We start from the raw sequence: 27,718 nt of genomic DNA, 5'->3' as shown, positions 1-27,718 counted from the left end.
AGTTTGTAAAATTTGTATATTTCCAATACACCCAAACACTGGTTTAATCTATTTTAGCCTTGGCACTTCAAAGCTGCTAACGGCAACCGTGGCTTTTACTAGGCCTATATTTTTAGGATATATTCCAGTCACCTGTAACTGGTGGAGTTATTTGGAGACTGCTAAACTTCTGGACAGTCTAATATTACCTGTTCATTGCCTGATAGTTTGATATTCTATTTGTATTCAAAAGCACTTTTACCATTCTGCTGATACATTGGTGTCTTCACTTGAGATTGCCGGTTCTCCTGTTTAAAACAAAAAATATGTTTTTAGACAAGCACTAATGCAGGAACATTTTTCTAAGGAATATTTGTGTTACAAATCTTACATGAGAAGAGGCTGTAAAACAAACTTAAAATACAGTAAGTAGATAAAGAAAAAAATCAGTTTTGATATCAAGAAACCCTCATTTATTAAAAAAAGAAAAGGAGTACTTGTGGCACCTTAGAGACTAACCAATTTATTTGAGCATGAGCTTTCGTGAGCTACAGCTCACTTCATCGGATGCATACCGTGGAAACTGCAGTAGACATTATATACACACAGAGACCATGAAACAATACCCCCTCCCACCCCACTGTCCTGCTGGTAGACCAGACACACAAGATTCTTACTTCATTCATTTCTAGTCTAGAGGCATCTTGCTGGGGACTTGTTCCCTGATCAGAACTTCGTTCTCCTTCTGTATCTTCACTGAGCATATCTTCTGCTTTATCAATAATATCTTTCATTTGTTCAATGAATGTCTCTTTTTCAGTCTGCAATATGAATTCCTTCTCTACCTGTAAAGAGCACATTAAGATAAACCACTAATGGCTGTAGGTCAGTACTCACTGTATGGTCTTAACTAGCTGGAAGTTTGCATCTGTGTACGGAGAGCACGTGCATCATTCTTCATGGGAACTAGACCCTAAAGAGACAGTATTCTTATTTGGCCTCCAGCCAAACTGAATCACCCCTCTCACAAAAAATTAGTCGTTCTCTGGGCCTGGTGAGTTTGATACAAAGTGATCACCTTGCTTGTGTGTGTAAGAAGCATTGTCTTGTTTCTCATCCCCCCCAAAAGACAGACTTTGTTACAGTAAATAGACATAAAAAAAGCCACCCAGAGCCCCATACCTACAAAACACAGAGCCTGGCTTGCAGGTGTGCTTAATGCCCTAAGTTCCCATGGATTTCATTTGGGACCATGGAAGTTCAGCCCCCTCTGAAAAATCAGACTCACTGCATCTGTGATCTAGATCAAAACCAGAACATAGTACAGGAACGACGTGCTCCCCAAACCATGCAACCTCAGAAGTGGGGAGGTTTTGTTGGGGCTAGCATGGGAGAGAAAACTCTTGGCCCTTTTAAGGACTGCACCCCCACCACCCCTGCTTGTGGACTTGAGGAACAGGGCACTGGGGCTCATTGGTTGCACAGGGTGCAGCATAAGCCTCTTGGTTCCCATGCATCCAAGGGAGGGCTTATAAGCCCTTCCCCCTCCTAGGGAACCATTCTCCCCATTTGCCCTCTCTGGGCTCTCATCCCAGAGAGGGCAAATGGGGAGAATTTGGGGAATAGTTGCCTTTTTGCAGCTGGGAAGAAATTATTCCTCACTCCCAGATTGGCTGAAGGGGGGGCCCCGCGGGAAGGAGAGGGGGTGTACACCTTCCTCTCAGCAGCTCGGGAACTGGGCAGGAAGGTTTGGTTGCAAAATTTTGTTGCAAGCTGTTAGGAACCCAGTGCAGGTAATTCTTCAACAGGGGTCTGGTCCACAGATAAGACAGAACTGGAAGAGGATTAGGAGAAAGCATCTCCTAAAAAGCTGGGGCTGGGGCTCCTAATCTTTGGTACAACAAGGTGAGAACCCCTCTTCCCCACCCCCTTAATCCTCCTACAATGAGAGGGCACTGATGTTCCAGCAGTGGTACTGGGATAGGTGAATAAGGGGAGTGGCCGATCTCAGCTCCCCGTCAGGTGACCTGGGTTAAAGTAGGAAGGAGAGCCTGCGCTGGATGCATTATTGTCTGATAGTTCCCAGATGTGTTATTAAAGAAAGTTGTGACCTGTATAAATCACATTTCTGGGGTCTTGTCCTTCTTCCTGTGGTGTCCTGGCCAATCAAAGTCGTGCTTACTTTTCAGATGATAAGCAGGGCTGGTGGCACCGCCTGTTAAGGTTGCCTGACATGTCCTATTATAAGACCCTGCTTTGAGTGTTTATAGCTTTTCCAAACTGATTGGGCTAAATTTTCCAAGCTAGGCGTCTTTTGGAAAATTCTAGCCAAAATGGTCAATGGTTTCTGGACAAGGAGACTGGGAATGGATGAGGAGCCAGGTTTGGGGAATAGACAGGATTGGGACAAGGTCAGATTGGAGAGGATTCAAGGCAGAAAAATCTGTGCCCATTGGCGCACACTCCCTTTGAGAGCCTGGACTAGAACCCAAGATTCCTGAGTCACAGCCGCCTTCTGCTGCTAGCAAGTATCTGTGAAACCCATTGGCAAAATGTGTCTCTCATACCTCTCTAGTGCTGAGCCACAGAGAGGATGACAACCTACTACTGCTATCAATTACTCTAGTAGCTCAAGTGGCAAAGGTCTGTGTGGTGGATCTAAAGATGTCAACCTTGCTGATGATCCATGTGCGTGTCAATATGATGCCACATGATGGAACTGTTTTTTTCAGTTTATGCTTTTTAAAACCTAGGAAATTACACAAACTATGTTAAAAGAACATTATTAAGGTTGCAAAAAGTCAAGCCCTCAGCAGTTAGGAAATGCCAGAATTAAGGCTGCCTGTGCCACATTCATAATGCATAAAACATAGGCTTTAATTATATGATCTCATATTATTTTTTCATAGCAATCTTAATTTTGGCATTCCCTAGCTTTGGAATGCTTGACTTTGCAGCCTCAGTAATGTTCCTTTAACACATTGTGTGTGTGTAATATACATATAGTATAAGCAACTCAAAATTTTAAGTGTCTTTTCAAAGTTTCTTCGCAAATAAAGTCTTACCATGTAAGTAGCAATTTCTTCTGGCGCATCACCGTCTAAATCAAATTTAAAAGTCACCATTTTGTGATTGTGTGTTTCCAGCTGACATTCCACCATCTTATCCCCTGTGTTGCACACCTATAAGAAAAGAGTAATGTTGATAATTATTTCTGGCATGTCCAAGAACAGAAGTTCAGCCTAAGACAAAGAGGTTGTACTTGCATTTAGAATGGTCAGCTTTGGTCTGCTCGACTTCTCCTGGCGTGATCGAATGCGTGTAGATTTCTTATGTTTCTTTGAAGGCTTCCCTTCTTGCTTTCCACTTCCAACCACTCCTTCAAAGCTGTCACTCATCTCTTTACCTGAAGCAACATCGGGACTCATGTAGCTTTATAACAGGGAACGAAAAGATATCCACACGGGATGTGGATATGGAAAGAAGAAGAAGAAGAAAAACAGTGACTACAGGAAAACAGTGGATCTGCTTTGTAATAAAACTTTTGAGAGAGCATGGCTGGCCACAATTCAGCAAGGTCCTTAAGCATGAGCATAAGAAAGCACATGATGTCCCTTGCACAATTAAATCAGGGCCTTAATTTCCACTGAGAATAGCTCCTTTTCCTCAGGGGCCCTTACAGTCTGTCTTTGAATTGCAAGGGTCCCCCATTTCCCCAACTTATTTTCTTACCCTTCTTCAGGTTCTACTCTCCAATGGCGAAGGTACATATGTGACCTTCTCTAGAAACCATCACTTTTTGTCAGTCAGAGATGCAGGGAAAGGGTCACACAGGAGAGTGACATGAGATACAGAATACAACTTCTGCAGCTGCGGGCCATTTTACGACCAGGCACTTGTTTTTAGTCTATGAAGGTGCAACAAAACTCTAATGTGGAGAGAGGACCGCAGGGCATTGCTCTGGGATATGTTCTGATGCAAGCAGCTTTAAATGTTGCCACGGCTAGGAAAATTAGTTTTTCAAATATAGCTAATGAGGAAAAAAAATTTGAGAGTGATCAATCACTAAATATTTGGCGTCCTTTCCTATAAGAGACTGTAGGATAGCATATTCACTAGGGATGAGTGAACTCACTTTGCCTAATTCAATTATACCCAAGAATTATAGGTCTGAAAGTTACTGGAACCTGGAAAAGGTAAATTCCACCTTCCATGAAACACAAAAAAGAATTGAGCACGCCACAGAAACACCAGACACAGAGTTAGTGTCCTGAAGCCTTAAAAACGCTACTTTGCCTGCATGAAGGGAAGACTGAGTTTATTTTCCTTCCCTAGAGCTGTCATGGTTTTTACAATGGCATTCAGCCTGTAAAGCAGAATACTCCTTGCAAGTGAGAAGCAGTTCTAAGGCTCTCGGCCTGTATTTACTTGTGTCAGCCTCGCTTTTTGGTGAGGTAGAAATGGGGGCAAAGGGAAATGTTCAACTCTGAATACACAGGGCAGGCTTCCCTTTATCTAGAAAATTTGTTCTGGTTAAAATATAATAGCTTGAAGGTAAAGATAAACGTTACCCCCACGAGTTTGGGTCCTCCCTCAGGCTCAGACATAAAAGATTGGACATTAAAACATGAATTAAGGCAGTCAGCCAAATACAGTAGAATTATGGTAGTACCTTAAGGCTCCAACCTGTATTGTGCTAACCATGCTAAAGACAGAGCTGGCTTGGTCTATACATTAAATTAATACAATTTTTGCTATACTGGTATAGTTAAAAGCAGGATAGTCCACCCACTAGAATGATTGCAGTTATATTAACATAGAGGTGCCTAATACTGGTATTAGCTCTTGCTGGGTGGAAACGGGAATAACCTCCAGTGGTGTAAGGCACCTTTATACCAGTATAACTGCACCCACACTAGGGACTGTGCCACTTTACCTACTTTGACAGAAAACAAAAATCATACACCTAACCAAAATCGTTAAATAGCACCACAGTTGTGTGTAGACCAGGCCTAAGACAGAGTCCCTGCTCCAAGGAACTTACGGTCTATTCACATAAGATAGACCAACCCAAATAGCTAAACTTCATGTATGCAACTTGTTACTTTCCCCAAACCTATCACTTACTATCTCCAATCTGTCCATGTGCTACTAACCTAATACTCCCACTCTACACCCTGCTCCACCCCATTACAAAAGACAGAAATTCAGGCTCAGGCTTGTGAAGGGGGAGAAAGAAAAAGCTTCCAGAAATAAAATATGTTCAATGCTAGAGAGATTGTAAGAATACCTTTCACAGCTCAGTGCTAGCGTCTGCTGTTTTTCCAGTATTGCATGCTCCTAAAATATAAAAAGAAGTAATTTAAATAGAGACATCAGGCAACATTTGATATATTGTATTTGCATATGAAGAAACATGACACTTTGTAGATCAAGATTTTTGGTAGAACAGTTTTGGGGCATTTAGAAGGATATTTTCTGAAAATAAGATTTTAATCCCACACCATTTTGTTTAACTCATTCTCAGAACTTGGAATGCCACTAAATTGTTGCTTTTGTCGCTAGCATTTCTTTTGGAGCACAAGCCAATATGGCTGTTCGTACACACGTGGCTGTTTGTTAAAGCCCACTTTTGGAATAGAGTTTGTTAATAATTTAGTTCTCCCATTGCTCACTTGGCAGCAGAAGAGCAGAAAACAGAGAAGATCTTACATAAATCAGCAGTTTAAAAAGAGCTCACGGCAATCGAACAGTGTTAGTATATTTGGGATCCACGTCATTACCTACCTGATCTTATTTAAATGGATCTAAATTTTTGGCCTAACCTTGTTATTTTTTTGCAGTATCCTACAGTAAAAAAAAAAAATGCATACAGCAGCAATGTTTAGTATTTCCAGTATGTTTTGCTTATGTTTGAAAGCGCATGATGAATTTGGAAGAAAGGAGAAAAACACTGACATACTGGGCTGCCTACCACCCTCTTCTGCCGGCTCCACAACAGATAGATTTTCCTTTAAAAACAGTTCCCCACTCTTGCTATCACTGGTTCAGCTTCACAGTGGCAGCACTAGTAAAGACACCCTGCCACCAGTCTTCAGGGCTCTACATGTGAGGTGGTGTAGGCCTAGTCTGAGCAGAGTTAGAAGAGATGATGCTTAAAGCACCAGTGGTTGCTGGAGCCCTCTGGCACTCCCACCAATGGAGATAAACTGGTGGCAGCAACAGCAAGACACTAACCAAAAATCCTAGTGTAGCCACATGTTCAGGAACCAAGTCAAACCAGATGATCCAGCTGTCCCTTTCAGCTTAAACTCCATGACTCTAAGGGTATGCCCGCACACAGAGGTGCCAACTTTTCCCGGCGCCGGTGGGCACTCGACCCCACCTGCCCCCACTCCGCCCCTGCCCCGCCCCCTCCTTGCCCCTATTGGACTCCTTCCCCAAATCCCCACCCCAGCCCCACCTCCTGCTGAGTGTGCTGCGTTCCCCCTTCCTCCCAGCGCTTGCCGCGTGAAACAGCTGTTTTGCGGCGGCAAGCGCTGGGAGCTAAGGGGAGAAGTGGGGACGTGGCGCGCTCAGTGGAGGGGAGGTGAGCTGGGTCGGGGTGGGGAGCTGCTGGTGGGTGCAGAGCACCCACCAATTTCCCCCCGTGGGTGCTCCAGCCCCGGATCACTATGCAGACTTTCTGACTTGGGTCTGCATCCATACTGCAAAATGATAGGGCGTGGATACAAGTCACAGCAGGACTTGGGCTCTGATCCACCTCCTTCACAGGGTCCTATGATCCAGGTCATGAGTGCTTGCTGACCTGAGTCAGATTGATGTGTGTGTGGACAGAAAGGGGCTTGGACTCAGTGTAGACATATCCAAAGTTCCCTGAATCCTTTATGACTGCCCTCTAATGGAACGAGAATCTGCATAGCAAAGTTAAAATCTGTAAGCCTCTAAAGGATACCAAGCTCATGTTGGCTATTGCTCATGGCTCTATAAGCCAGTTGTACCAAACCTGACTGTTTTCTCAACAGAATTACAAAATGAATAAACAATGAGATCACAGACACAACATATTTAGATTTTAGTAATGCACTTGATCAAGTGTTTTACAAAATCTTAGTTGCCTGATCAAATCAAAATGGCCAGGGATTTGAGTGCTGTCACATGGATTCAAACAAAAGATAACACCAGAGAGCAGTGTTATGGCAAAATGATAATGAAATGAATTGTTTTGAATTACAATATACGAGTCTGATATGAAACTCTCCTTATAAAAGGTTATACCTAAGAAAACTGTCACAAACGTATTTCACAGTATCTGACATCAGCACAGTCATCAAGGGGTACTTGGATCAATTTGACCCTTATGTGGATGGGGACTCACAAACAATCCAGCTCCAGTGGACAATGATTATCGTTCAACCTAAATGAGGAGTTCCTTTGTCTTGCAGAGCAGATGGACAACAAGGGCCAGCACACAGGCTCACGTGAACAAACCTGTGCCCTGCACGGAGAAAAGTAGAGACACATGATAAGGGCAGGTATGGCTTTAGGATGGGGATTTCCCAGGGGACAGTACAGGGCAGGGAGGGTTCAAGCAAATCTGGGGTCCTTTACAGTCACTCAATTGGGTCTCCAAGCCTCAAGAATCTATGTGCAAATCTTGCCTCCAAACCGCTCTTCTCCATCACATGGGGAATGGAGGGCCAAGGGAGCTGATCCCATGAAATGAGAATGGGAACAGGGAGTTTATCCAGAGCTACTGTGTGTGAATGGAGTTGGGGAAATAGTGGATGGGGGTTTCCAAGGACATGATAAAAAAGTAAAGAGATATCCTTATGCCTCAGGGGCCTCTCGTTGCCATTTCAGTTCTCTCAGAGAAGCTTGTACTTCACATCACATTACGCTACAGCAATACACATCACATCCATATTTCATAGCTCCCAGAGTGGTATAGAACCCCCCCAACAGACACGGCAGGTGTAGCAGCATTGTCTATAATGGTTCTGGTGCTGGGTATATGCAGGACCCAGAGTGGGCAGGAGGAGAAACACCCAGAATCTGAGAGGTGTTGGATACAGCTGGGATTTCAGATGGGTTTTTAGCAGGTGAAATTCCCATGTGCACAGATTTGCTGATTTTGCTGCCAATGTTTGAGATCCAGGACTTGTGTGAAAGCACTGGGTTGGAGAAAATACCACAAGTCTCCATGTTGCTAATTTCTCTAACAAAAAACACATACACTTCAAATCCTTAAGGTCTTCCACTGCTTGAAGGGGCAATGGAAATTTATCAAAATGGGCGGTGGTCTCCAGAGCGGTGCCATAAAGTTTGGCTGTACATTCAGTCTTATTTAACATCTGCACTGATGATCTGGAAAAGGGGCTTAACTGTACCTTAATGAAATTCACAGACTGTTCAGTGCCAAACTGGGAAGAAGCTGCATATACCAGAGAGGAAAATACAAACTGACAGCTAAAGAGCTTAGAAGCATGGGCAGAAAGAGAGATTGAACCTGGAAAGGTGAAAGCCATTGCTTCAGGGGAAGAGATCCTCCAAACCAGAAATGCTCCATGCAGGACAAAAACCTGGAAAGCAATGGTGCTGAGGGAGATTTCAGGTTGGGAGTGGACAGTAAGTCAGATATTGGTTTGCAATCTGATATAACAGCCAAAAAGCCAATGTAACTTTGCTTTGCATAATAATATGCATTACAACACTGAAGGGAAGGCAATATACCTCTATAAAACTTTGTCAAGCCTCAAAGTTAAACAACTGAGTGAGGTCATTCAAAGAAAAGCCAAAGTAGTGATTACCAGGAAGGAAAAAGTAATTGTGTTACAAAGAAAGACCAAGAGAGCAAAAGGTAACTTTGCTACATGACTGCTAAGAAGGGACATTTTTGGTAATTTTTTTTTTTTTTTTTTTACCAAATATGATAAATATTTACCAATTTTTGAAGAATCTAAACCATCAGGAATGGAGATATTACACTAAACAGTAACGGGATGGGGGAAAAAAGACTTAGGCTGAACATAATGAATAACTTTTAGACCATGAGATATTAGATTATGGAATAGTTTCTCAAGGCAAGTGGTGGAAGCCCCATTGATGAGACATTTAAAACAAGACTGGACAACACACTGGATGGCACTGTACGGAACATTCCTGCACTAGCCCATGGGCGATGACCTAATGATCTAGAAGTGTAATTTCCATACCAATTTCAAAACTATCTTTGCATACCCGTTCAACTGAGGATGAAGGGAGTACTTGAGAGCTGAGTTGTCCAGGTGTCTTATTACTCCAATAAATGACGTTAACGAGACATTTCCCAGGTTAACAAGTATAATATAGGTGTCAGAGTGGTATAATATATAATCTCCAGCTATATATGAAATAGTTGCTAAGATGATGATGGTTCAGCCAATAAAATATAGTCTAAGATAAGGGGCTCCACAGAGTGAGCTTAGATAATGGCTCTTGTGAAACAATTTTATATCTATAAAGGAGATTAGTGGCAAGCATGGTAAATTGTTTAGGAAAAAGTGTTCTACCTCTTGAGTTGACTCTGTAACCGACTGGATGGCAGAACATGGAGCCTGCTGCCCCAGAGGCTGGGAAAGATCTGGTTGAAGCTGCAGAAGACCAGTAGGCTGAACAGGCAGACAATGATCTATGGGCACTGTTGCACTAGCTGCAGTAAGGTTGCCATGAAGTTGTGAAAGACTTTCTGGCCCGAGGCAGGGAGGCAATATTTCAGGTTGCAACTGCAAAGGCGATGGCATAACTATTGAATGCTGCATTGGTATTACAGGCATCTGGGTTCCAATTTTCAAACCATATGGAGGATGTCCAATGATCTGTTGTAATACAATAGAGACCTATTAAAAACCCCTCTGTTTAGGGTGTTCATGACTCATTCAAGTCAAAATGCAAAAGTTGTTTTTGCTAATTAATTAAACCTACGCTGAGAACATCTCTATGTTTTTTGTTTATGGGACATGGAAAGAAGAGAACCATAAAGACTTGTTTTCAAAATAATCAGAGTTAAAATAAAATCAGAGGCTGCTACGTATATAATTTCTGAAGGTACAACAAAGAGCATGCATGTCTGAGCATTTATGTACTACATGTGTGATTATTACTTTCTTAATGATATTTGTAGGAATCATGCAAAACTAGGCTGGATCCTGCTTATAATTTCAAAACCCTGTTTATATCCCATTTCCTTGAACACTTGGCTCTATTTCCATAAGCCTAGGGCATGTACATGGAGAAAAAGATGACAATACTTAACAGAGTAAACAATATTCAAGTTGGCAGGGTCTGATGACATTCATCCGAGGGTACTTAAGGAGCTAGCTGAAGCAACCTCAAAACTGTTAGCAATTATCTTTGAGAACACCTGGAGGATGGGGATGTCCCAAAAGACTAGAGAAGGCAAACATACTACCTGTTTGAAAAAGGGGAACAAAGAGGACGAGGGGAATTATAGACTGTCAGTCTAACTTCAATACCTGGAAAGATACTGGAACAAATTATTAAACAATCAATGTGTAAGCATGTGGAGAATAATGGGATTATAAGGACTAGCCAGCATATATTTGTCAAAAAGAAACCATGCTTAAGAACCTAATTTCCTTCTTTGACAGGATTACTGGCCCAGTGGATGTGGTGGGAAGCAGTACATGTGATATATCTTGATTTTAGTGAAGCTTTTGTCACAGTCCCAATGACAATCTCGTAAGCAAACGAAGGAAATGTGGTCTAGATGAAGTTACTTGAAGATGACTGTACAACTAGTTGTAAAACCATACTCAGACTAGTAATCAATGGTTCGCTGTCAAACTGGGAGGGTGTATCTAGTGGGGTCCTGCTAGGGTGACCAGACAGCAAATGTGAAAAATCGGGACGGGGGCAATGGGGTGTAATAGGAGCCTATATAAGAAAAAGACCCAAAAATCTGGACTGTCCCTATAAAGTCGGGACATCTGGTCACCCAGGGGTCAGTTCTGGGTTTGATACTATTCAATATTTTAATTAATGCCTTGGATCACTTGATAATTGCCCCGTTCTGTTCATTCATTTCTGCTCCTCGTTTTGGACAGGTCCTCGGCATGCAGCAAGAAGGGCTGAAACCATTGGGACTGCTGTGGGCGGAACTGTTTGGTTTTAACTGCCGGTGTATAAATCCTCAGAGATTGAAGGGTCACCCTTGGATCTTTAATCTCATCTATTTTATTGGAAAAAGTGTGAGGGGCCTTCAAATGGGAGGTCTCAAAAAGTCTGTTGCACCTCTGGGGGGAAGACTTGATGACTGCAGCCAAGATGAATGCCACGCAGTGATGGCAGAAGCCATAGCTCGAGCCACAGAGTCTGCTGCATCCAGGCTCACCTGCAATGCTGTTTTGGTAAATGATTTGCCCTCCACCATAGCAGTGAACTCCTGCTTTGACCGATCAGGAAGCTTGTCTTTGAACTTCAGGATATTATCCACTCTGCTGAAACTGTAGTGACCCAGCAGAGCCTGCTGGTTCACAACCCCAAGGTGTAACCCTACTGTGGAATGAGGCTTCCTGCTAAACAGGGCTAGCTTTTTTGCTTCTTCTCTTTTGGGGTAGAAGCCTGGTGTCCTCGTCTCTCTCTTTTGTCAGCAGCAACGACTACCAGGGAGCCTAGAAGAAGGTGGTTATAGAAGTGCTCAAATCCCTGTGATGGCACATAGTATCTTCGGTCCCCCCGTTTTAGCAGTGGGAGGCAGGAAAGATGGGGTTTGCCATAAAACCTTGACAGGTTCCAGGATAGCCTCATTAATAAGGAGAGCTACCCTAGTAGGTACTGCAGAGGCCAAAATGTCCACCAGGCTGGGTGATCTTTCTCCTGTACCTCTTCTGGTGGGATATCCAGAGCTGCAGCCCCCTCTTCAACAAGTCTTGATGAGCTCTGAAATCATCGGGGTGGGGTGGGACTCAGTCACTATTGCCTCCTTAGGCAGTGAAGAAGAGGCTAAACGTTGTTGAGGAGGTCCCTCCTCTAATTCCTCCACAGGAGAGTCCTGACCATGTCGTTCCCGCAGCACAATACCAGTCCTGGTCCCTGGGAAGGAAGACAGTGACCTTGCTGTAGAAGCTCCCAGTGCCTAGCCAATGCAGAAGGGCGAGAAGAGAGGCTCTAGAACGTGAAGAGAAGACCCAAGGGGTCCAAAAGGGCCACTGATATGGAAGCGGGACCCAGATATGTGCAAGCCATTGGTCTTTAGAGTGCTGAGACTGTGGCTGGTACCATGGTGGACAGGCATCTTGCCTCACAGTCTGATGGGGAGTCTGCTTCCTCAGACCATGGTGGAGCTGACCCGGTTGGGACCAGGGAGACCAGCTCAGAGTCTGGAGATGGGGGAGCTGGCAAGATCATCGCTGGTTTCCTTCTAGATGGAACTCTGGAGAGAGTAGCTGTAGAAGCCACCGGTGCTTTGCGGCTGGAGCTGTGACGACGCGCTTCCAATCCCCATACCGGGCGAGATTCCAAACCAGCAGGGGAAGTGGGCACCAACAGGTTAAGCATCTCTCTGGATGTCTTGAAAGCCTTGGGTGTAGACTGAACCCAAAAGGGCTCCTGACTGCATTTCCAAAAGGTGCACCAGTCCTTCAGGGATCAGTCTCAATGGGAGCTCCACAGGTTGAGTGTGCAGTGTTTGAAGCATCACTTCCTTTTGTTTGTTTTAAATCTGCTGCCTACGGATTTCACCAGGTGACCCTTAGTTTTTGTACTGGGTAAATAACACTTCCTATTCACTTTTTCCACATCATTCATGAATTTATTGATATCTATCATTCTCCCCTTATTTATCTCTTTTCTAACCTGAACAGTTCCAATCTGTTTAATCTCTCTGCATATGGAAGCTGTTCCATACCCTCGAATCATTTTTATTACCCATCCCTGTACCTTTCCCAATTCTAACGTTTTTTGTTTTTTTTTTGAGATGGTGTGACCAGAGCTTCATGCAACATTCAAGTTGTGGGCATGCCATGACTTATATAGTGGCATTATGATATTTTTTTATTTTATTACCTATCCCTTAGCTAATGATCCCTAGGATTTTGTTCTCTTTTTTTGACTGCCGTTGCACACAGAACGTTTTTTTTCCCCCAGAGAAATATCCATGACTCTTTCTTGAATGGTAACAGTTAATCTAATTTAATATGCAGATAGAAATGAAGGCACAGCATCCTTATATCATGGAATGTGTTTACAGAGGAGTCTATCATGGAGGTTATCTGGATAACAGTTTGGTGTGTGTTGCTGGAAGGGAGTACCAGGTTGCTTTAGTGCAGAGGTAGTCACTTAAAACTGTACAGTAAATTACGGCAGAATAATTTTGAAATCATATGTTTGACCCAGGAGATAGCGAGCAAACAAATATTAGCCATCAACATCAGTGAGACAGTGACCATATTGGACGCTTAGTTATTCCTAGAAATACCTCTCCCTTAAAAGTACTTTAAAGACAGAACAATGTGCTTCTGAATATTCTCTGGCCTAGGTTTAGTCTTCTATTTCATTTGAATTAGCTATTATTTGTCCTACTGAACTATTTCAGGACTCTACCACAGATGTGTCAGGTAAATGATGCCTTTGTGTCACAAGCGGGAATAGCAGTTCATGGTGTTTGCCATGCATACTATGCATAAAAGGCCAGATTCAACGCTCTTTGAAGCCAATGGAAATATTACCATTGATTAGTTCAACAAATTGTATCAGGCCCAAAACGAGCTAGAATTCTTCACAAAAAATATGTCAGTACCAAATATATGGCTGAAGTCAGAAATTTAGATACGATGCAGTAAACTGGAGATACCATGGTACAGTAGACTGAAACGGGATGTTATGAATTTCAATCCACATGCCATTCACATGTAAACAGATGTAATAAAACACTTTCTTCTTCAACCTTCATTTTTGAAGTAAGCCATTCTTAACAGATTTGACCCCTCCTACTATCTCCTGCTTGGGTCTTGCTGTATTGTACTTTATGTTGTCACATTATAAAGGTGACAACGGTATCATTTGCAGACTCATTAGTAACTCATGAGCCACTTATCTTGCAAATGGTGCTAATATTAGAAGTCCTATTTTATGCTTCATTGGTTTTAACAAAAAGGACCTGCAGCTGGTATTTATTTCTTTTTTGTAGATATCCTCCAAGCAGCCTTCCAGAAGTATTCTCCAGCAATCATTTCCCTTCAGTTTAAAAACCCACTACTTATAAACAGTTCTACATCAATAGAACTGACACAGTATGTCCATATTCCAACATGCGTACATATCGACAGTTCACACAGGATCATGCATGTACTGTACTATGGATATTAAAATCAGTGGTATAGTATCCCTTTATATCTGGCCGTTATGGACTGCTTTTCTCCCTTGTAACTGAAATCAGGATGATCATCCTTTTGGTGTGGCCATTTTTTCTTCCAGCTAGGACAAGGAGAGAAGGAACAGGGTGCTCAAGAAGTGATCCTAACCTTCCTTCTACAAATCCATTAGACGATTATATAAAGTACACTACACTGGGTCAAGACTTCGCGCAACAAATTCAACTGCTTAATCCTAGTCCAACCAATAGCTACCTCATACTTAGGGCCCTACCAAATTCACAGCCATGAAAAATGTGTCATGGCTATACAGATTTCATGGGAAGGGAGAGCAACATTTCTCAAATTGGGGGTCCTGACCCAAAAGGGAGTTGCGGGGGGGGGTCACAAGGTTATTTTTGGGAGGTTGTGGTATTACCACCCTTATTTCTGTGCCGACTTCAGAGCTGGGTGGCAGGAGAGCGGCAGCTGTTGGCCAGGCACCCGGCTCTGAAGGCTGCGCATCGCCCACAGCGGCGCAGAACTAAGGGTGGCAATATGGTACCATGCCACCCTTACTTCTGCACTGCTGCCTTCCGAGCTGGGCGGCCAGAGAGCGGCGGCTGCTGACCGAGGGCTCAGCTCTGCAGGCGGCAGCGCGGAAGTACGGGTGGCACCACCATACCAGGCCATCCTCACTTCTGCACCGCTGCTGGCGGCAGCTCTGCCTTCGGAGCTGGGCTCCCGGGCAACAGCCGCCGCTCTCCAGCTGCCCAGCTTGGAAGGCAGCACCGCCACCAGCTGCAGCGCAGAAGTAAGGGTAGCCGTACCGCAAACATCCCTACAATAGCCTTGCGACCCTCCCCCCCCCACTACTACTTTTTGGGTCAGGACCCCGACAATTACAACACTGTGAAATTTCAGACGTAAACAGCTGAAATCATGAAATCTGTGGTTTTTAAAATCCTACGACCGTGAAATTGATTACTACTCCTAACACTGCATTACTGTGCTGACACCAATATGCACGAGTAAAACACCTGAAGTGCAAGGAGCAGAAACCCCACCTGCATGTTTATAATGGAACAAGGCACAAGATCTAATACTGTTAGTACTGATACAGTCCAGTGTCAAAAGGGTTACCTGGTTACCAACTCCAGACGCGGACACAGTCTGTTCTGAAGGATGAATTATGCTTGGCTGCAGTGACTGAGGAAGCGGAGGCAGCTGCTGCTGCGAAACTGCTTGCATGTTCTGAGCGTGATGGGGTGAGGGAGCGTCACTCTGAATGATCTGCTGGAAGGTAGGCTGGTACATCTGTTGCTGGGAGAGATGGGATATTGCGTGATGTGTTGGCAAAGCTGACCCTCCCGGTGGAGCCACAGCAAGTAATGGTACCGTAGCAGCCGACATATTTGGCACTATTGTTTGGCAGGGCAAGACCGAAGAAGCCACGGTAGTATGAGGAAGGTTGACTGCCTGCCTGGACAGGGCCGGGGGATTGGATGCCAGAGGCAGAGCAGGATTCATGGGAAGGCTTGGTATAATCACAGCTGGAGTGAAATACTGGGAAGGAGCAGGTATGGGGGGTGCATTTGCAGCAGGTAAATCAGAGAGGCTTGGAGGAAGATTGTCAAGCCCTGCCAGAGGAGTAACTGCAGGAATGACAGGAAGCTGAGGAATCTGAAAAAAATATAATATCACATAAATTGCAAATGTTTTAAATTGATGATACAAATTAGTTTCATCTGCCATCTATTAACTCATTGGTGCCATGCTAATTATGTCTATTTATTAGTCACTTCCTTCCATTTCCAGAGTTTCATAAATAGCAACACTTGGAGAAATCGATTTACTGAATACAAAAGGAGAATTTTAAAGTTTCTGGCCATTTTTGAGGCCAAAGAATTCACAACGGTTTCCAAAACTAGTAGGCAGCCATACAGCAACCTAATAATAAATAATCATTACTCTGATTCTGAAACAAATTAAAAATCATACTAGGTAGAGGCGTCAAAAAGTAACCACTGTGCATGCAAAATGAGTTGAGACAATTTTAATAATTCATACTGCAACTGGGCAGGATAGAAAAATTTGTGGGAACAGTTTTTAGACACACAAACTCCCAATGACATGACAGACTAAAATGACCCTACTTTGCCAATCTGCTGTTTAACATTTCCCTCGAATGCCGAAAACAGAACATGCCTCGAGGCCTTCTGACGTGCCAACAGGGATCTTATACACTAAGGTCCTGCTCCTGCAAGTATGGAAATACGTGACCAGTCCCCCTGTTCACAGGCATATGTACAACTCTATGCATAGGTATTTACAGGTTCAGGGCGTGCATTTAAATTCCTGTAATCTCATAGTTTCCTTTTTAATACATGCACAAAGGAATTGCAGGGTAAGTTCTCATGAAGTCAATGGCAGTGCTGACTGCAAAAGTGGATCACAATACACTCTTTTACTAAAGAACACTTTATCTTGCATAAAAATCCAGACGTGTAAAAACTGGATACTTCAGTAATTTTATAGATAACCTGATAGCCATGCTAAAATAATATAACAAGTAGCAGCAATATATTGTTTAAGTTACTAGAAATTTTGTTGACTGTAAATGCACTTTTAATCTTCAGAGGACATTTAGGCAGATTCTTGGCTTTTGGAAGTGAAAAGGTTTTATTTTGCAGTTGGACAATTTTTTAGAAGCAGACGTTGAGAATTTTCTTTACCAAAGCAGATAGTGGGAGTCAGTGGAGACTTTAGAAGAGGAATACATCACAGAAGCAGCTTGCTCTTTCCCCTTCGTTTAAGCTGCTTCACATCTTTAAAAGCCCTCGACAGCCAACCTACCAAATGATGCTAATAAGAGCTTTACTACTGCAGGCCAAAGAATAGGTTCCATCTTGGCTACTGCTAATGGAAAGGGGCCAGAGATCTGGAAAAGGAGATGGAGGGGGGAAGGTGGTGGGGTGGAAGGTGAAGAGAAGAGCTCAAGAACATTAAAGTGGGCAATTGTTCATGCTCTTAAGCCTGTGATGGGGAAGGGGGTCCACCATGAAGGGGAAAAAAAATGCAGAATTACAGTTATTGCAATTCAAGTGACTAGCATTAACAAGATTAACTAGGCAAAACCCAGGATTATTCGAACAGGATCATTTTTTAGTTCACCAAAAACAAAAATTAATGAAAACAATCCAGAGAGCATTTAATAGTTACATTCTCATGAACTAAATTACACTGGTGAGCATTGCCAGTAGCCAGGTGAAAACTTCAGGGCACATGACACTGATCACTGACTGGCTAGAAAATATTACTTGAACAAACGTGCCTTTAAAATGATTTAACGCACCACTGAATTCTCAAAACACTTTACCTGGGAGGGTGGGACCTGAGGAAGTTGCTGCACAGTGGAAATCTGTAACGGTGTTAGCTGTGTACTGGTAGCTGCCACCTGAGAAGTCTGGGTTTGATATTGGGGCAGCAGATGGACCGCGGGCTGCAATGGACAAACTGGCTGGCTGGCTAGAACCTGCTGCAGAGGAGCTTGCTGTGGCATGGATTGCTGCTAGAGAAAAAAAAAATGGCATATTAAGAAAGAATCAGTTCACCGGACACCAGTCTTGTTTTCTTCACAATTAAAGCTGTATGCTCAACACAGAACTGTCACTCATATTGAGCAGCACTGGTAAAAAAGACTGACACTTCCAGTTCAAACATTGTACAAGAGCCTAGATTGAAGTCTTATTTAAATAAAACCTATATTACCACAAAAGATAGATGAGCACTGTTTGGAGAGGATATTTTTAATAAATCATGCTGGCTCTTTAAAGCTAAGTAAAGGACAAAAGAACCTCTATTTTCTAGCCAGCCCTGCAAAATCTTCCAGCTATGGACCCCAAATATTCCTATATGTAGAGCAAACCAAGGCAATATTGTCATTCAAAAATTCACTCTATAAAAAAGCCTAGACATTCAAATGTACTGCAAATTGTACTCTCTGGCTGATCAAGGAATACACCGTTCTTATTGAAATAAAGCTACAAAAGCCAGATTCTAAGAATAGTTCCCTCCACCCTGGCAGATCTGAATGTACACAAAGGCTAGGGAACTGATAGCATAAGAAACTCGTCTTACACTGACCACCCCTTAACCCTGTAATATCTGAAAAGGTGAACTACAAAGCAAAGACGACCCCCTCCCCACGTTTATGCTTTTTGTGATATATAAAGACACTTCTCAGAATTGAACAGTGATGTCAAGAGTATGTGACCAGAGCTGGCTCTCTCCCTGCTTCCAAATGAAGTGAATGGGATTCCAATTGATTATAAGTGAATATTCAGCACCCCTTCTCTGTTGGTCAGGAGGTGAGATAGCAAAAAGCTCAAATCAATCACAATTTGCATTCTCCAGTAACCTTGCCAAGAGGGGAAAGTAAAGCCTGACTTCTTATATAAAAAGCAGCACTTTAAAAGATCCTTTGAGAATGTTTTAAATCATGGAAGGGCAAAACAAAGCTTTTTGTTTAATTTTTTGTTTTGTAATCCTGTTTTCAACATGCAGGGAAGCTTTTGCCAAGTCATAACTCATTTTATGAATGATCTCAACTCTCGCCTGCATGAACCACACTCTAGAGTTTCAGTGGTAGCTGTGTTAGTCTGTAACAGCAAAAAAACCAGGAGTCCTTGTGGCACCTTAGAGACTAACCAATTTATTTGGGCACAAGCTTTCGTGGACTAGAATCCACTTCATCAGATGTATGAAGTAAAAGATACAGGAGCAGGGATAAATACATGAAAGGATGTGGGTTGCTTTACCAAGTGTTAAATCAGTCTAAGGAGATAAATCAATTAACAGCAGCATACCAAGGGAGGAGAAATAACTTTTGAAGTGGTAAGAGTGTGGCCCACTACAGACAGTTGACAACAAGGTGTGAGTTGAAAGTTTAGTTGTTGTGACAACAGTTTTAGAACTTTTATTTGGATAGAGGAAATAGACAATTACACCATCTTCCGATACAAAATGCCTCTTGCCCCGCCCTGCTTTTTTGCTGCAAGTTTACATTACAGCATATATGAAAAGTGACAATTTCTAAATTAGAACCTAATTTTGTAAACATTCACAGTATAAGACAATTGAGCATTGGACCTCTCTCAGTTCAGCTGAACTCTGCCTAGTTCCTTTCATTAAGTTTTACGCAATTACCATTTTATTCAATTGGAGAGCAGCTGGTGAGCAAACAGACTGGCACAAATCTAACATTACTGTACTCCTACCAGTAAGCGATTTTGGATCTCGCAAGAGATTCTATAGTGACAGCCCTGGAAACCAAGCTCCGGGTTCACAGGCACAGGGGAGGCTACATTGGCCTGCCACACTACTGAAAATTTGATTAGAATGAGATCACTGTTCCATGGCTGACTTAATAAGTACGTTTTCACCTCTAACCATCTGTCCTGCTTCAGGGGTCTCAGTGAATGCTGGATGTAATTTAAGAGATAAATATGCTTGATGTTAAAACTGTAAAGATAAAAATAAATGAATAGGGAAATGTAAGCATTGCTTTTCATCTTTGCTGCTTCTGACGAATGACAGCTCCGCACTGTTTGATCTTGTGTGTTTTCAGAGATAGAATGCTTCAACAAGAACCCTTATTTCCTTTTTTAAAATATATAAACACAAGAACAGGGATAAAACGGATTAAGGAATCAAGTGGGCTTGCCCATCTAGACACATTTAAGACTGAAGCAGCTTTGTGGCTTCCAAACATTGTAAACAGGTGTGTGTTTGGCTACTTGCATCTGGTGGCGCAGGTTACTCAGCAAGTCTCAACGTAACAAGTAGGGCTGTCAAGCGATTAAAAAAATTAATCTCAATTAATCGTGATTAATCACACTGTTAAACAATAGAATACCATTTATTTAAATATTTTTGGATGTTTTCTACATTTTCAAATATATTAGGGCTGTCAATTAATCGCAGTTAACTCATGCGATTAACTCAAAAAATTTAATCGCACTGTTATACAATAGAATACCAATTGACGTTTTAAAAATGTTGGATGTTTTTCTACATTTTCAAATTCATTGATTTCAATCACAACACAAAATACCAAGTGTACAGTGCTCACTTTATTATTTGTGATTTACAAATATTTACACTGTAAAAATGAATCTGCAAATGAATCTGAAAAAATCTGCAAATTCTGATGTGTCAGCAGAAAGCCCATGTGGCCAATACACACACTCCTGCAACTGGAGCTTTTCCCAGTTCTGTCCAAGAGGCAGTAACATTTCTGGCTGAATGAGAGAACATGAGAATATTTTGCCTATTAGAAAAAAGGGATACGATACAATAGTTCAAGATACCATAGGTTATAAACAGGAAGATCAAATTATGCTGTTTCTATGAGAGTGCTTTCAGAAAGAAGACAATACTTCATCCAGTAACAAAACTTGAGCTATTCCAGCACTGAATATTACTAAGACTAAAGAGATTTTGAGATCTTGATAGCTCTAAGTTCAAGAGAAAAATAAGCATTCATCTATGCCAACAATGCTAGTATTAGAAATACGGCATATTTTGACAGCCTAAATGGTGTGAGGGAGCTGGTGAAACAAGAAGACATCTGTCAGTAAGGCAGTACATTCCTCTGCCCTGTGCACAGAGAGCATAAACACTCCTCAGCCCATTTAAACCATAGCTTGTGTTCACAGAAGCCGAGTTTTTGGTAGAAACACAGAACGGGGACAGGTCTTTATGACATTTTTGTTGGCCTGAGATACACTTTTTACTACCAGTTAGTACGGGATTCTTGTCCAAGCAATCAAGAATTTGTGACTCTCAATTTTCCAGCATACAATAGATGCTTTGTAAATACCTTTACTATGCATGAAATTTCAGAGAATTATTTGAGCATCCTACTCCAGAGATCGGCAACCTTTGGCAACCTTTTCCCTGTCAGGGAAATCCGCTGGCAGGCCGGGACAGTTTGTTTACCTGCAGCGTCCACAGGTTTGACCGATCGTAGCTCCCACTAGCTGTGGTTCGCTGTTCCAGGCCAATGGGGGCTCCGGGAAGCAGTGGTCAGCATATCCCTCGGCCCATGCCGCTTCCCACAGCCCCCATTGGCCTGGAACGGCGAACCATGGCCAGTGGGAGCTGCCATCGGCCGAACCCGCCAACACTGCAGGTAAACAAACCGTCCTGGCCCACCAGCGGATTTCCCTAATGGGCCGCATGCCAAAGGTTGCCGATCCCTGTCCTAGACAGACATTGGAGGAATCAGCATTTTGGAGACTGTCTAGAGACAGCCAGATTCTTCATTTAGAAGAGTGTTACTTGGTGGATCAAGAACACACTGTACTATGTTTTTAAAAAATTATATAATTATTCCTAAATTCGAGGTGGGCCTCTGACCCTCATGCTCCCTTGGAAAAGATGCTCTAAAATCCCCCTGAGGATCTGAGCGCAGTTTAGAATAGACAAAAGTTTGTTTTTCCAATATTAATTTATTAGCGAGTCATGCACATCTCAAGTGCTAACAATAAAATGAAAACAAAGTTGCTCCCTCACTTAGCTTTTTTATAAGTTATGCTTTGCTCAGACCTGCATCCCCCTGTAGGTACTAAAGCAGGTATCAGAGCACCCAGCATGTTAATACATGGTGGTAGAGAAACTGTACAACAGGATATGCCAGGGTCTCAAACTATGGGGCTAGGACTCTCCGACTGAGTCAAACTATTTTTATTTATTTATTTGCTGTCCTGAAAATCATATAATACAAATGGCTGCCTGGGCTTTCCCTCAGGGTTCCTGTGTGCCTATTTCAGCTCCAGGTCAAGTCTCCCACAGCGAGCAAGGCTGCAGAGGCTGAGCAAAGTTTCCCCATCAGTGACCCTGCCAGACTACAGGGGCCTACTGGGTTGCTGACACAGACTGTGTCTCTTCCTCTGCCCAACAACCCTTCTGCTAGTGCTCAGCCAGCCCACAGCTGCCTGGGAGGAGAGAATAGGGGAGATAGATAGCAACCACCAATTGCCTCAGGGCCTCCCGGTAAGGAGGTGAAGAGGACGAGGACAAGCTCATCTACCTCAATGAACTATATTCACAGAAAGGCAGTTATAATTGCATATGTTTTCTACAGTATTTCATTAATGCGAATATTATCTCTAGCACATGTGAAAATGGGGCTCGGGATCATTTGCTCTGAGCAACATGGGGTTGCAATGATGAAAAGGTTGAGAGCCACCAGCATCAAGGAAGAGTGATCAACTTTTCTAGTTAGCAAGCCAAACTACTGTGTGATTTAAGAGCAGATATTAAACTGGGATTCTCTCCACTACTGCGGATAAAGAGTTTATGTCAAAGTTCTGTCTACTCTGAAAAGCACCCAACCACTAAGTCACTGATGAGCCAGGGAAAGAAAGTGGAAACTCTGATGTATAATATTCATGAATGTAACTTCTGAATATTACGACTTATGTTCAAAAGCAAGGTTTCAAAACTAACTAATGCATTTAAATGGTGGTTTAACAGGTTCTCAGTACAGTAGTTCTATTCAATAAGCAGACCTGATCTCTTAGAAGTCCTCGAACTAAGGTCGGACAGTGATTTTGCTAGCAAAAAGACCATTCAGAAGAAAAGAAAGGCAAGAGATGGGGTCAGATAGTTTAGCTTCTCACCTGCTGGCTGGCTAAAACAGGCTGAGATTGCCCCATCTGCAATGAAGCAACTGTGGTTGGCTGTGTGACTGGGAATGTCATTGCTGGCTCTTGGTAATGCTGCGGTCGCTGAGAGATAACAGCAGGCGGAGCCTGAACCACGGTTAGTCCAGGCTGGAGGAAAGGAAAATAAATTACTTTAGAAGAAACATCAATAAAAAGTTGTCTACAACCGATTTTTAAGAACATGCTTGCTACTAAATATTTAATTCAAAACAAGGAAAGAGAAATGAAAAACACAGGCAAAGGAAGGTAACATCTCCAGAAAGAGAGATTCCCTAGGGGAGATAAAAAAAAAAACAACCTGTATTGCATTTCTCTTTATTGGACCTGGGGCCACAACCCAGATAAGCTCCATCTTCTGTCACTGAAAGTGCTCTCTCTCTCACGCACACAAAATACATTAAAAAATCAACAACTAGCTTGGTAAACTCCAGTTGGTATCTTAAAAACAAACAACTTTTATTGCCAGGTGATTTACTGAAATTGGAGGCCAGGAGATTGATTTAGGATTTTAAAAAAAACAATAAAAAAAAACAGCAACAGATAAGGAAGTAAAATAAAATAAGGTTCTTGATAAGCAAAGTCTCAAACTCCTGTACAAGGAAAAGGATAGGTATGTATATTAAAGAAAGGGCCAATAGACTTAAAACCCTATTTACCTACAAGGAACACCAATTACATCTCTTGCTGCATGATGCTATACTACCGCAGTAATATATTTAGAAATTTCCAACTTAAATATGTCAGGAAGTATTCATTGCTTAAAAATCAAGTGTTCTTTTTAAGCTTGTAACAGTTTATACCTGTGTTGAAGATGAAAATGCAGTCAAAAATTAAGTGGACATGAAATATCTAGGAAGAAAATATTGCTTTTGACAAAATACAAAACCAACTGAAATACTTCCTGCTGTTTTACCCTTTGCAACACCCAATTAAAAAAAAACAACAAAAAACAGATCACACTTAAGTCCAGTTACTGAGACTGTACCAATGAAATCAATAAAAAGAGTGTGTCTGCTCTAAGGCACTATACTGCACTGCTCAATTTTATGTCTTCTGCAGAAAAGGTATTGCTACACTCAATCATAGCTGTTATTTCTTCATGTGAAAAATACAGGAGAAAGGATGCAATCAACACCACTACATTCATAGGGCAGATGGCGTCAACAACTGAGGGAGTTTATTACAGAGGCCCAAGTTAAAACAAGATGGTGATTCAAGCCATTCTCAGGACCATTCAAACTAAATATACTGTACATTCTGTTGCAAGCATTTTGGAAAACAAGGGGGAAACAGGGTAAGTGTGGCATTTCTGAAGCATCTGGGGAAATTTTGGATCAAACAGGAGACACTTGTCATTCTTGGATGTGGGTTTTCTTCTTCTAAACCAACTAGGGATAAAACGAGGGATTCAACCTACCACATCACTGGTGGTGTTTTTACTAGCTAGGCTGTTTCTACTGCTCTGCACAGATGGAGTCACTGGATTGTTCTGCTCTGTTAATGATGTTTTGCCAGTGCAAACTTTGTGGAAGGGCGGAGGTAGTTCAGGCATGTTGACTTCCCCATAACTGAAGGACTCAGAATGCAGGACTTTTTCTGTGACTCTTGCAGTTCTCACGGGAATAGAATTGGTCTTTTGGCTAATTATGTGCTGCAGAGATTCATGTAATAAAGGCAGGTCTGACCTTCTGTCGCAAGGCCTGCTTGCTTGAGGAACAGGTAGAGATACTGAGTTTTTCTCTTTGTTACAGAGGCAGCGAGGAGTATTTGTAGCACACTTAAGGGGTACTGACTTTTTTGGATCTTCTCCAGAATGAAGCAGATGGGCTAAGCATCCCTGACAACTGTGTTTAAGGATCATTAACTCAGTGGTATTTGCAGAGATCTCTAATGCCACTAACTGTGATTTACCTGCTTCTTCTTCTCTATTTGGTGAGATTTTTATGTTTTCCTCTATTAGTTCTGTTGGAAGAGAGGATGTAACATTTGGAGTCAAAGCCGCTACTGAATCGCTATGGCGACGATTATTGCTCTGAGTGCTGTGAATCATGGGTAACAAGTATTGGCTAACACAGGAGCAGTGTGCCACTGGAATTTCTGAAGGACACACTAGGCCTATATTGATTCTTTCACTGGAGAGATAGGAAGGTTTATGTTCGCTTGCACGCAATTGTTCTTGCAGTGATGAGTCCATTAATTCTTGGTGGCCAAGGTCATTGTAACATGAACACAAGAGTAAGTGTGAATATCTGTCTGGGTTACCAGTGTTGGGTTTTGGAGCCTCAATAACAGAAGTGCTTCTTCGCCTCTGTGCAACATTACATCTAAGCAAAAAGCTAGAAAGGCATTCAATAGACGCTTGATCTTTAGCACAACAGGAAGAAACATCGGACCCAAGAGGCTCTTGAACAAATGAAGGAACAATATGTGGCTATATTAACAACAAACAAAACACAAAAACAAAGAATAATTCTCAAATGGACATGCTCATGAGGTTAAGTCTAATCATGGCAAAGCTATTAAAAAAAACAACTCAGTGAAATGAAAAAGATGAATGCTCACTTTATGATGCTTAAATTAAAGTACTATAGCAAGCAGCAAAGCATTTCCTTGAGCACAGGAAGTACAATGATAAATGTCTTATCTTTCCATAGCAAAACTAAAACACATTTTTAGGCAACAGTATGAATACATGTATTAAATAAATCAGTATTGGTAGAAATGGGCAGAAAAGAAAAAGGGTGAGCCACAGGATCTACACTCACGGAAGGCAGAATATAAGGCGAGTCATTAAACATGGTCTAGTATATTCAACATTGTTGGGGGGGGGGAGGAAAAAAAAAAGACTTACTACTGAAGGCTGCTGGTAGTGCCCCAGCTGCTGAAGGGTTTGGGGCAAAGCCTGGCTCTCATTTAGAGGTGGACTGTAAACCCGTTGAATAGCAGGAGGTATTGAATCAGGCAGAGATGAGTAGATGACACTTTGCTGGCTGCTCTGGGAGTCTGAATAAACTGTGGACCCCTGACCGCTGTCAAATGTGCTGTCAGCTGAAAGAACAATCTTTTTTATTAAGAGCTTAACAAATCAAACAAAATGTTCAAGTAGTGACTTAATGGGGAGGCCTGTGTGGGGTTTATGCAATTGGCATTTTTACTACCCTAGCTATTTCTACCATATACGTAAGTTATAGAATACAAATGCTATTTTCTGTGAATATATTCCTCCCTGAAGCCAGAAATGAAGAGAGTCTCCTATGGATTTTGTGCAGAGCTAGGCACATTGATATTCCCTTCAGAGGTCACAACATTGATGTTAAGAATTGCAGACCTTCTATGGATTTTATAGCATGAAAGAACAGTGAGCTGATTGTGACTTCAATGGGAGAGGAAGGATCTCAGCTGCCTGCGGGATGAATTCCTTTGGAGATAGAGTGGTTTTAATGATTATTTTAATTCCCTTTTGGTTAGTGGTGTTGCATATTTCAATTTCAAATAAGTTATGAAATGTTACATTATTTACTGTGTGTTAGCCAATATAAAATTTATAATCAGCTTCACTATGTAGTACCACCTTAGTTGAGGAATACTAACAAAACAAGAAAAAATAGGGGCAAATGTTCAACGGAGAAACTGGAGGAAAACAAATCATGGCTTTTTGACAGCTGTATATTAATTGGTGCAAGACAGCAAGTAAAAGAGTAGGCATACCTAAAAAACTGCTCTAAATCATTAACTTGATTTTGACTTGCCCTACAATTTTAGGCATTGCTTGCCATGGAAGCACAGTAAAGCTACACAAGAACAGATCCTCCGAAATTACAACTGAATACTAAGCAATTTTAATACACCCTACTCTTCCCTGGTTTTGTTACTACGAACAGAAAGCCTTAACATACCTGGACTCGACACCATAATAACTGGATGAAATAAAACTGCTTTATATAAGCAGTCATCTTGATCCAAGTTTTTAATGAATAGGAGCACAATTCACCACTTTGTCAGTGCTCATAAGACAGAAAGTTAGCCTGACTAATCTGAAAAATTGCACAACTCTGGGAACTGGGCAAGAGTGACATCTTTGTCAAAACGGAAATAAGGCTTATAATGGCATTGTTAAATATTAACGGCTTGAAAAAAAGGTCTTTTCAAGTTTACTGAAGCCAGTAAAATATATCTGCACAGTTAACTAGCTTCTTTTTCTATAGATGTTGTTTTTACACTTGAATTAACCAAGGCAGCAGTAGTAGTGAAGTTAAAATACCTTGTCACAACAGAGAGGAGTTAAAAATCTGGACCAAAAGTGGACTGTAGCAGACTTGAACCATAACTGTTAAAAGGATTTTGAATTAAAGGAGTATGATTTTACCATATCTTTATCTAAAACCCTCCCTCTTCCCCATCCCCTCACCTCCCACACAGGGCTTGCTCTACGGGGTTTGAATAAAATGGGACCCAGAAGTGAGCCCCACTCAGTTTTCAGAAACTAACCTCCCAAATATGTTTTGAAAAAACTAAAACCCACCTCTAGTTTTCCTCATTGCCAGTTTAAAATAATCAGATGCTGCCTGTTATAACGATGTAGGTGTTTTATAGAATACGGAGTTTCATCATTATAAATAGTTATTCAAGACCACAAAGGAAGACAGAGTGTAAGTG

At 42.0% G+C, this 27,718-nt stretch overlaps 1 protein-coding gene across 22 annotated transcripts in view; it reads right to left on the bottom strand.

The window, feature by feature from the left end:
* WNK2 (WNK lysine deficient protein kinase 2) overlaps positions 1 to 27,718 on the bottom strand; it is a 171,632-nt gene that overhangs the window by 51,715 nt on the left and 92,199 nt on the right. For 18 of the 22 annotated variants that reach the window (XR_012159824.1, XM_073351600.1, XM_073351601.1 and 15 more), the window contains 10 exons: positions 25,914 to 26,110; positions 23,018 to 23,170; positions 17,710 to 17,901; positions 15,474 to 16,013; positions 9,531 to 9,836; positions 5,270 to 5,319; positions 3,246 to 3,411; positions 3,045 to 3,161; positions 657 to 824; positions 242 to 287 (listed from right to left, as the gene is read on the bottom strand). Coding sequence is in view for 21 of the 22 variants with exons in the window: in XM_073351600.1 (XP_073207701.1) it covers positions 242 to 287; positions 657 to 824; positions 3,045 to 3,161; positions 3,246 to 3,411; positions 5,270 to 5,319; positions 9,531 to 9,836; positions 15,474 to 16,013; positions 17,710 to 17,901; positions 23,018 to 23,170; positions 25,914 to 26,110 (1,935 nt within the window). In the remaining variant the exon portion in view is untranslated. The remainder of the gene's footprint in view (positions 1 to 241; positions 288 to 656; positions 825 to 3,044; positions 3,162 to 3,245; positions 3,412 to 5,269; positions 5,320 to 9,530; positions 9,837 to 15,473; positions 16,014 to 17,709; positions 17,902 to 23,017; positions 23,171 to 25,913; positions 26,111 to 27,718) is intronic. The other 4 variants (XM_073351580.1, XM_073351592.1, XM_073351594.1 and 1 more) reach the window with 4 other exon arrangements.

The sequence above is a fragment of the Lepidochelys kempii genome, chromosome 7, assembly GCF_965140265.1.
Source record: "Lepidochelys kempii isolate rLepKem1 chromosome 7, rLepKem1.hap2, whole genome shotgun sequence".
Classification (NCBI taxonomy): domain Eukaryota; kingdom Metazoa; phylum Chordata; order Testudines; family Cheloniidae; genus Lepidochelys; species Lepidochelys kempii.
The sequence above is the reverse complement of the archived record's forward strand: the minus strand, read 5'-3'. Positions and strand labels throughout refer to the sequence as shown.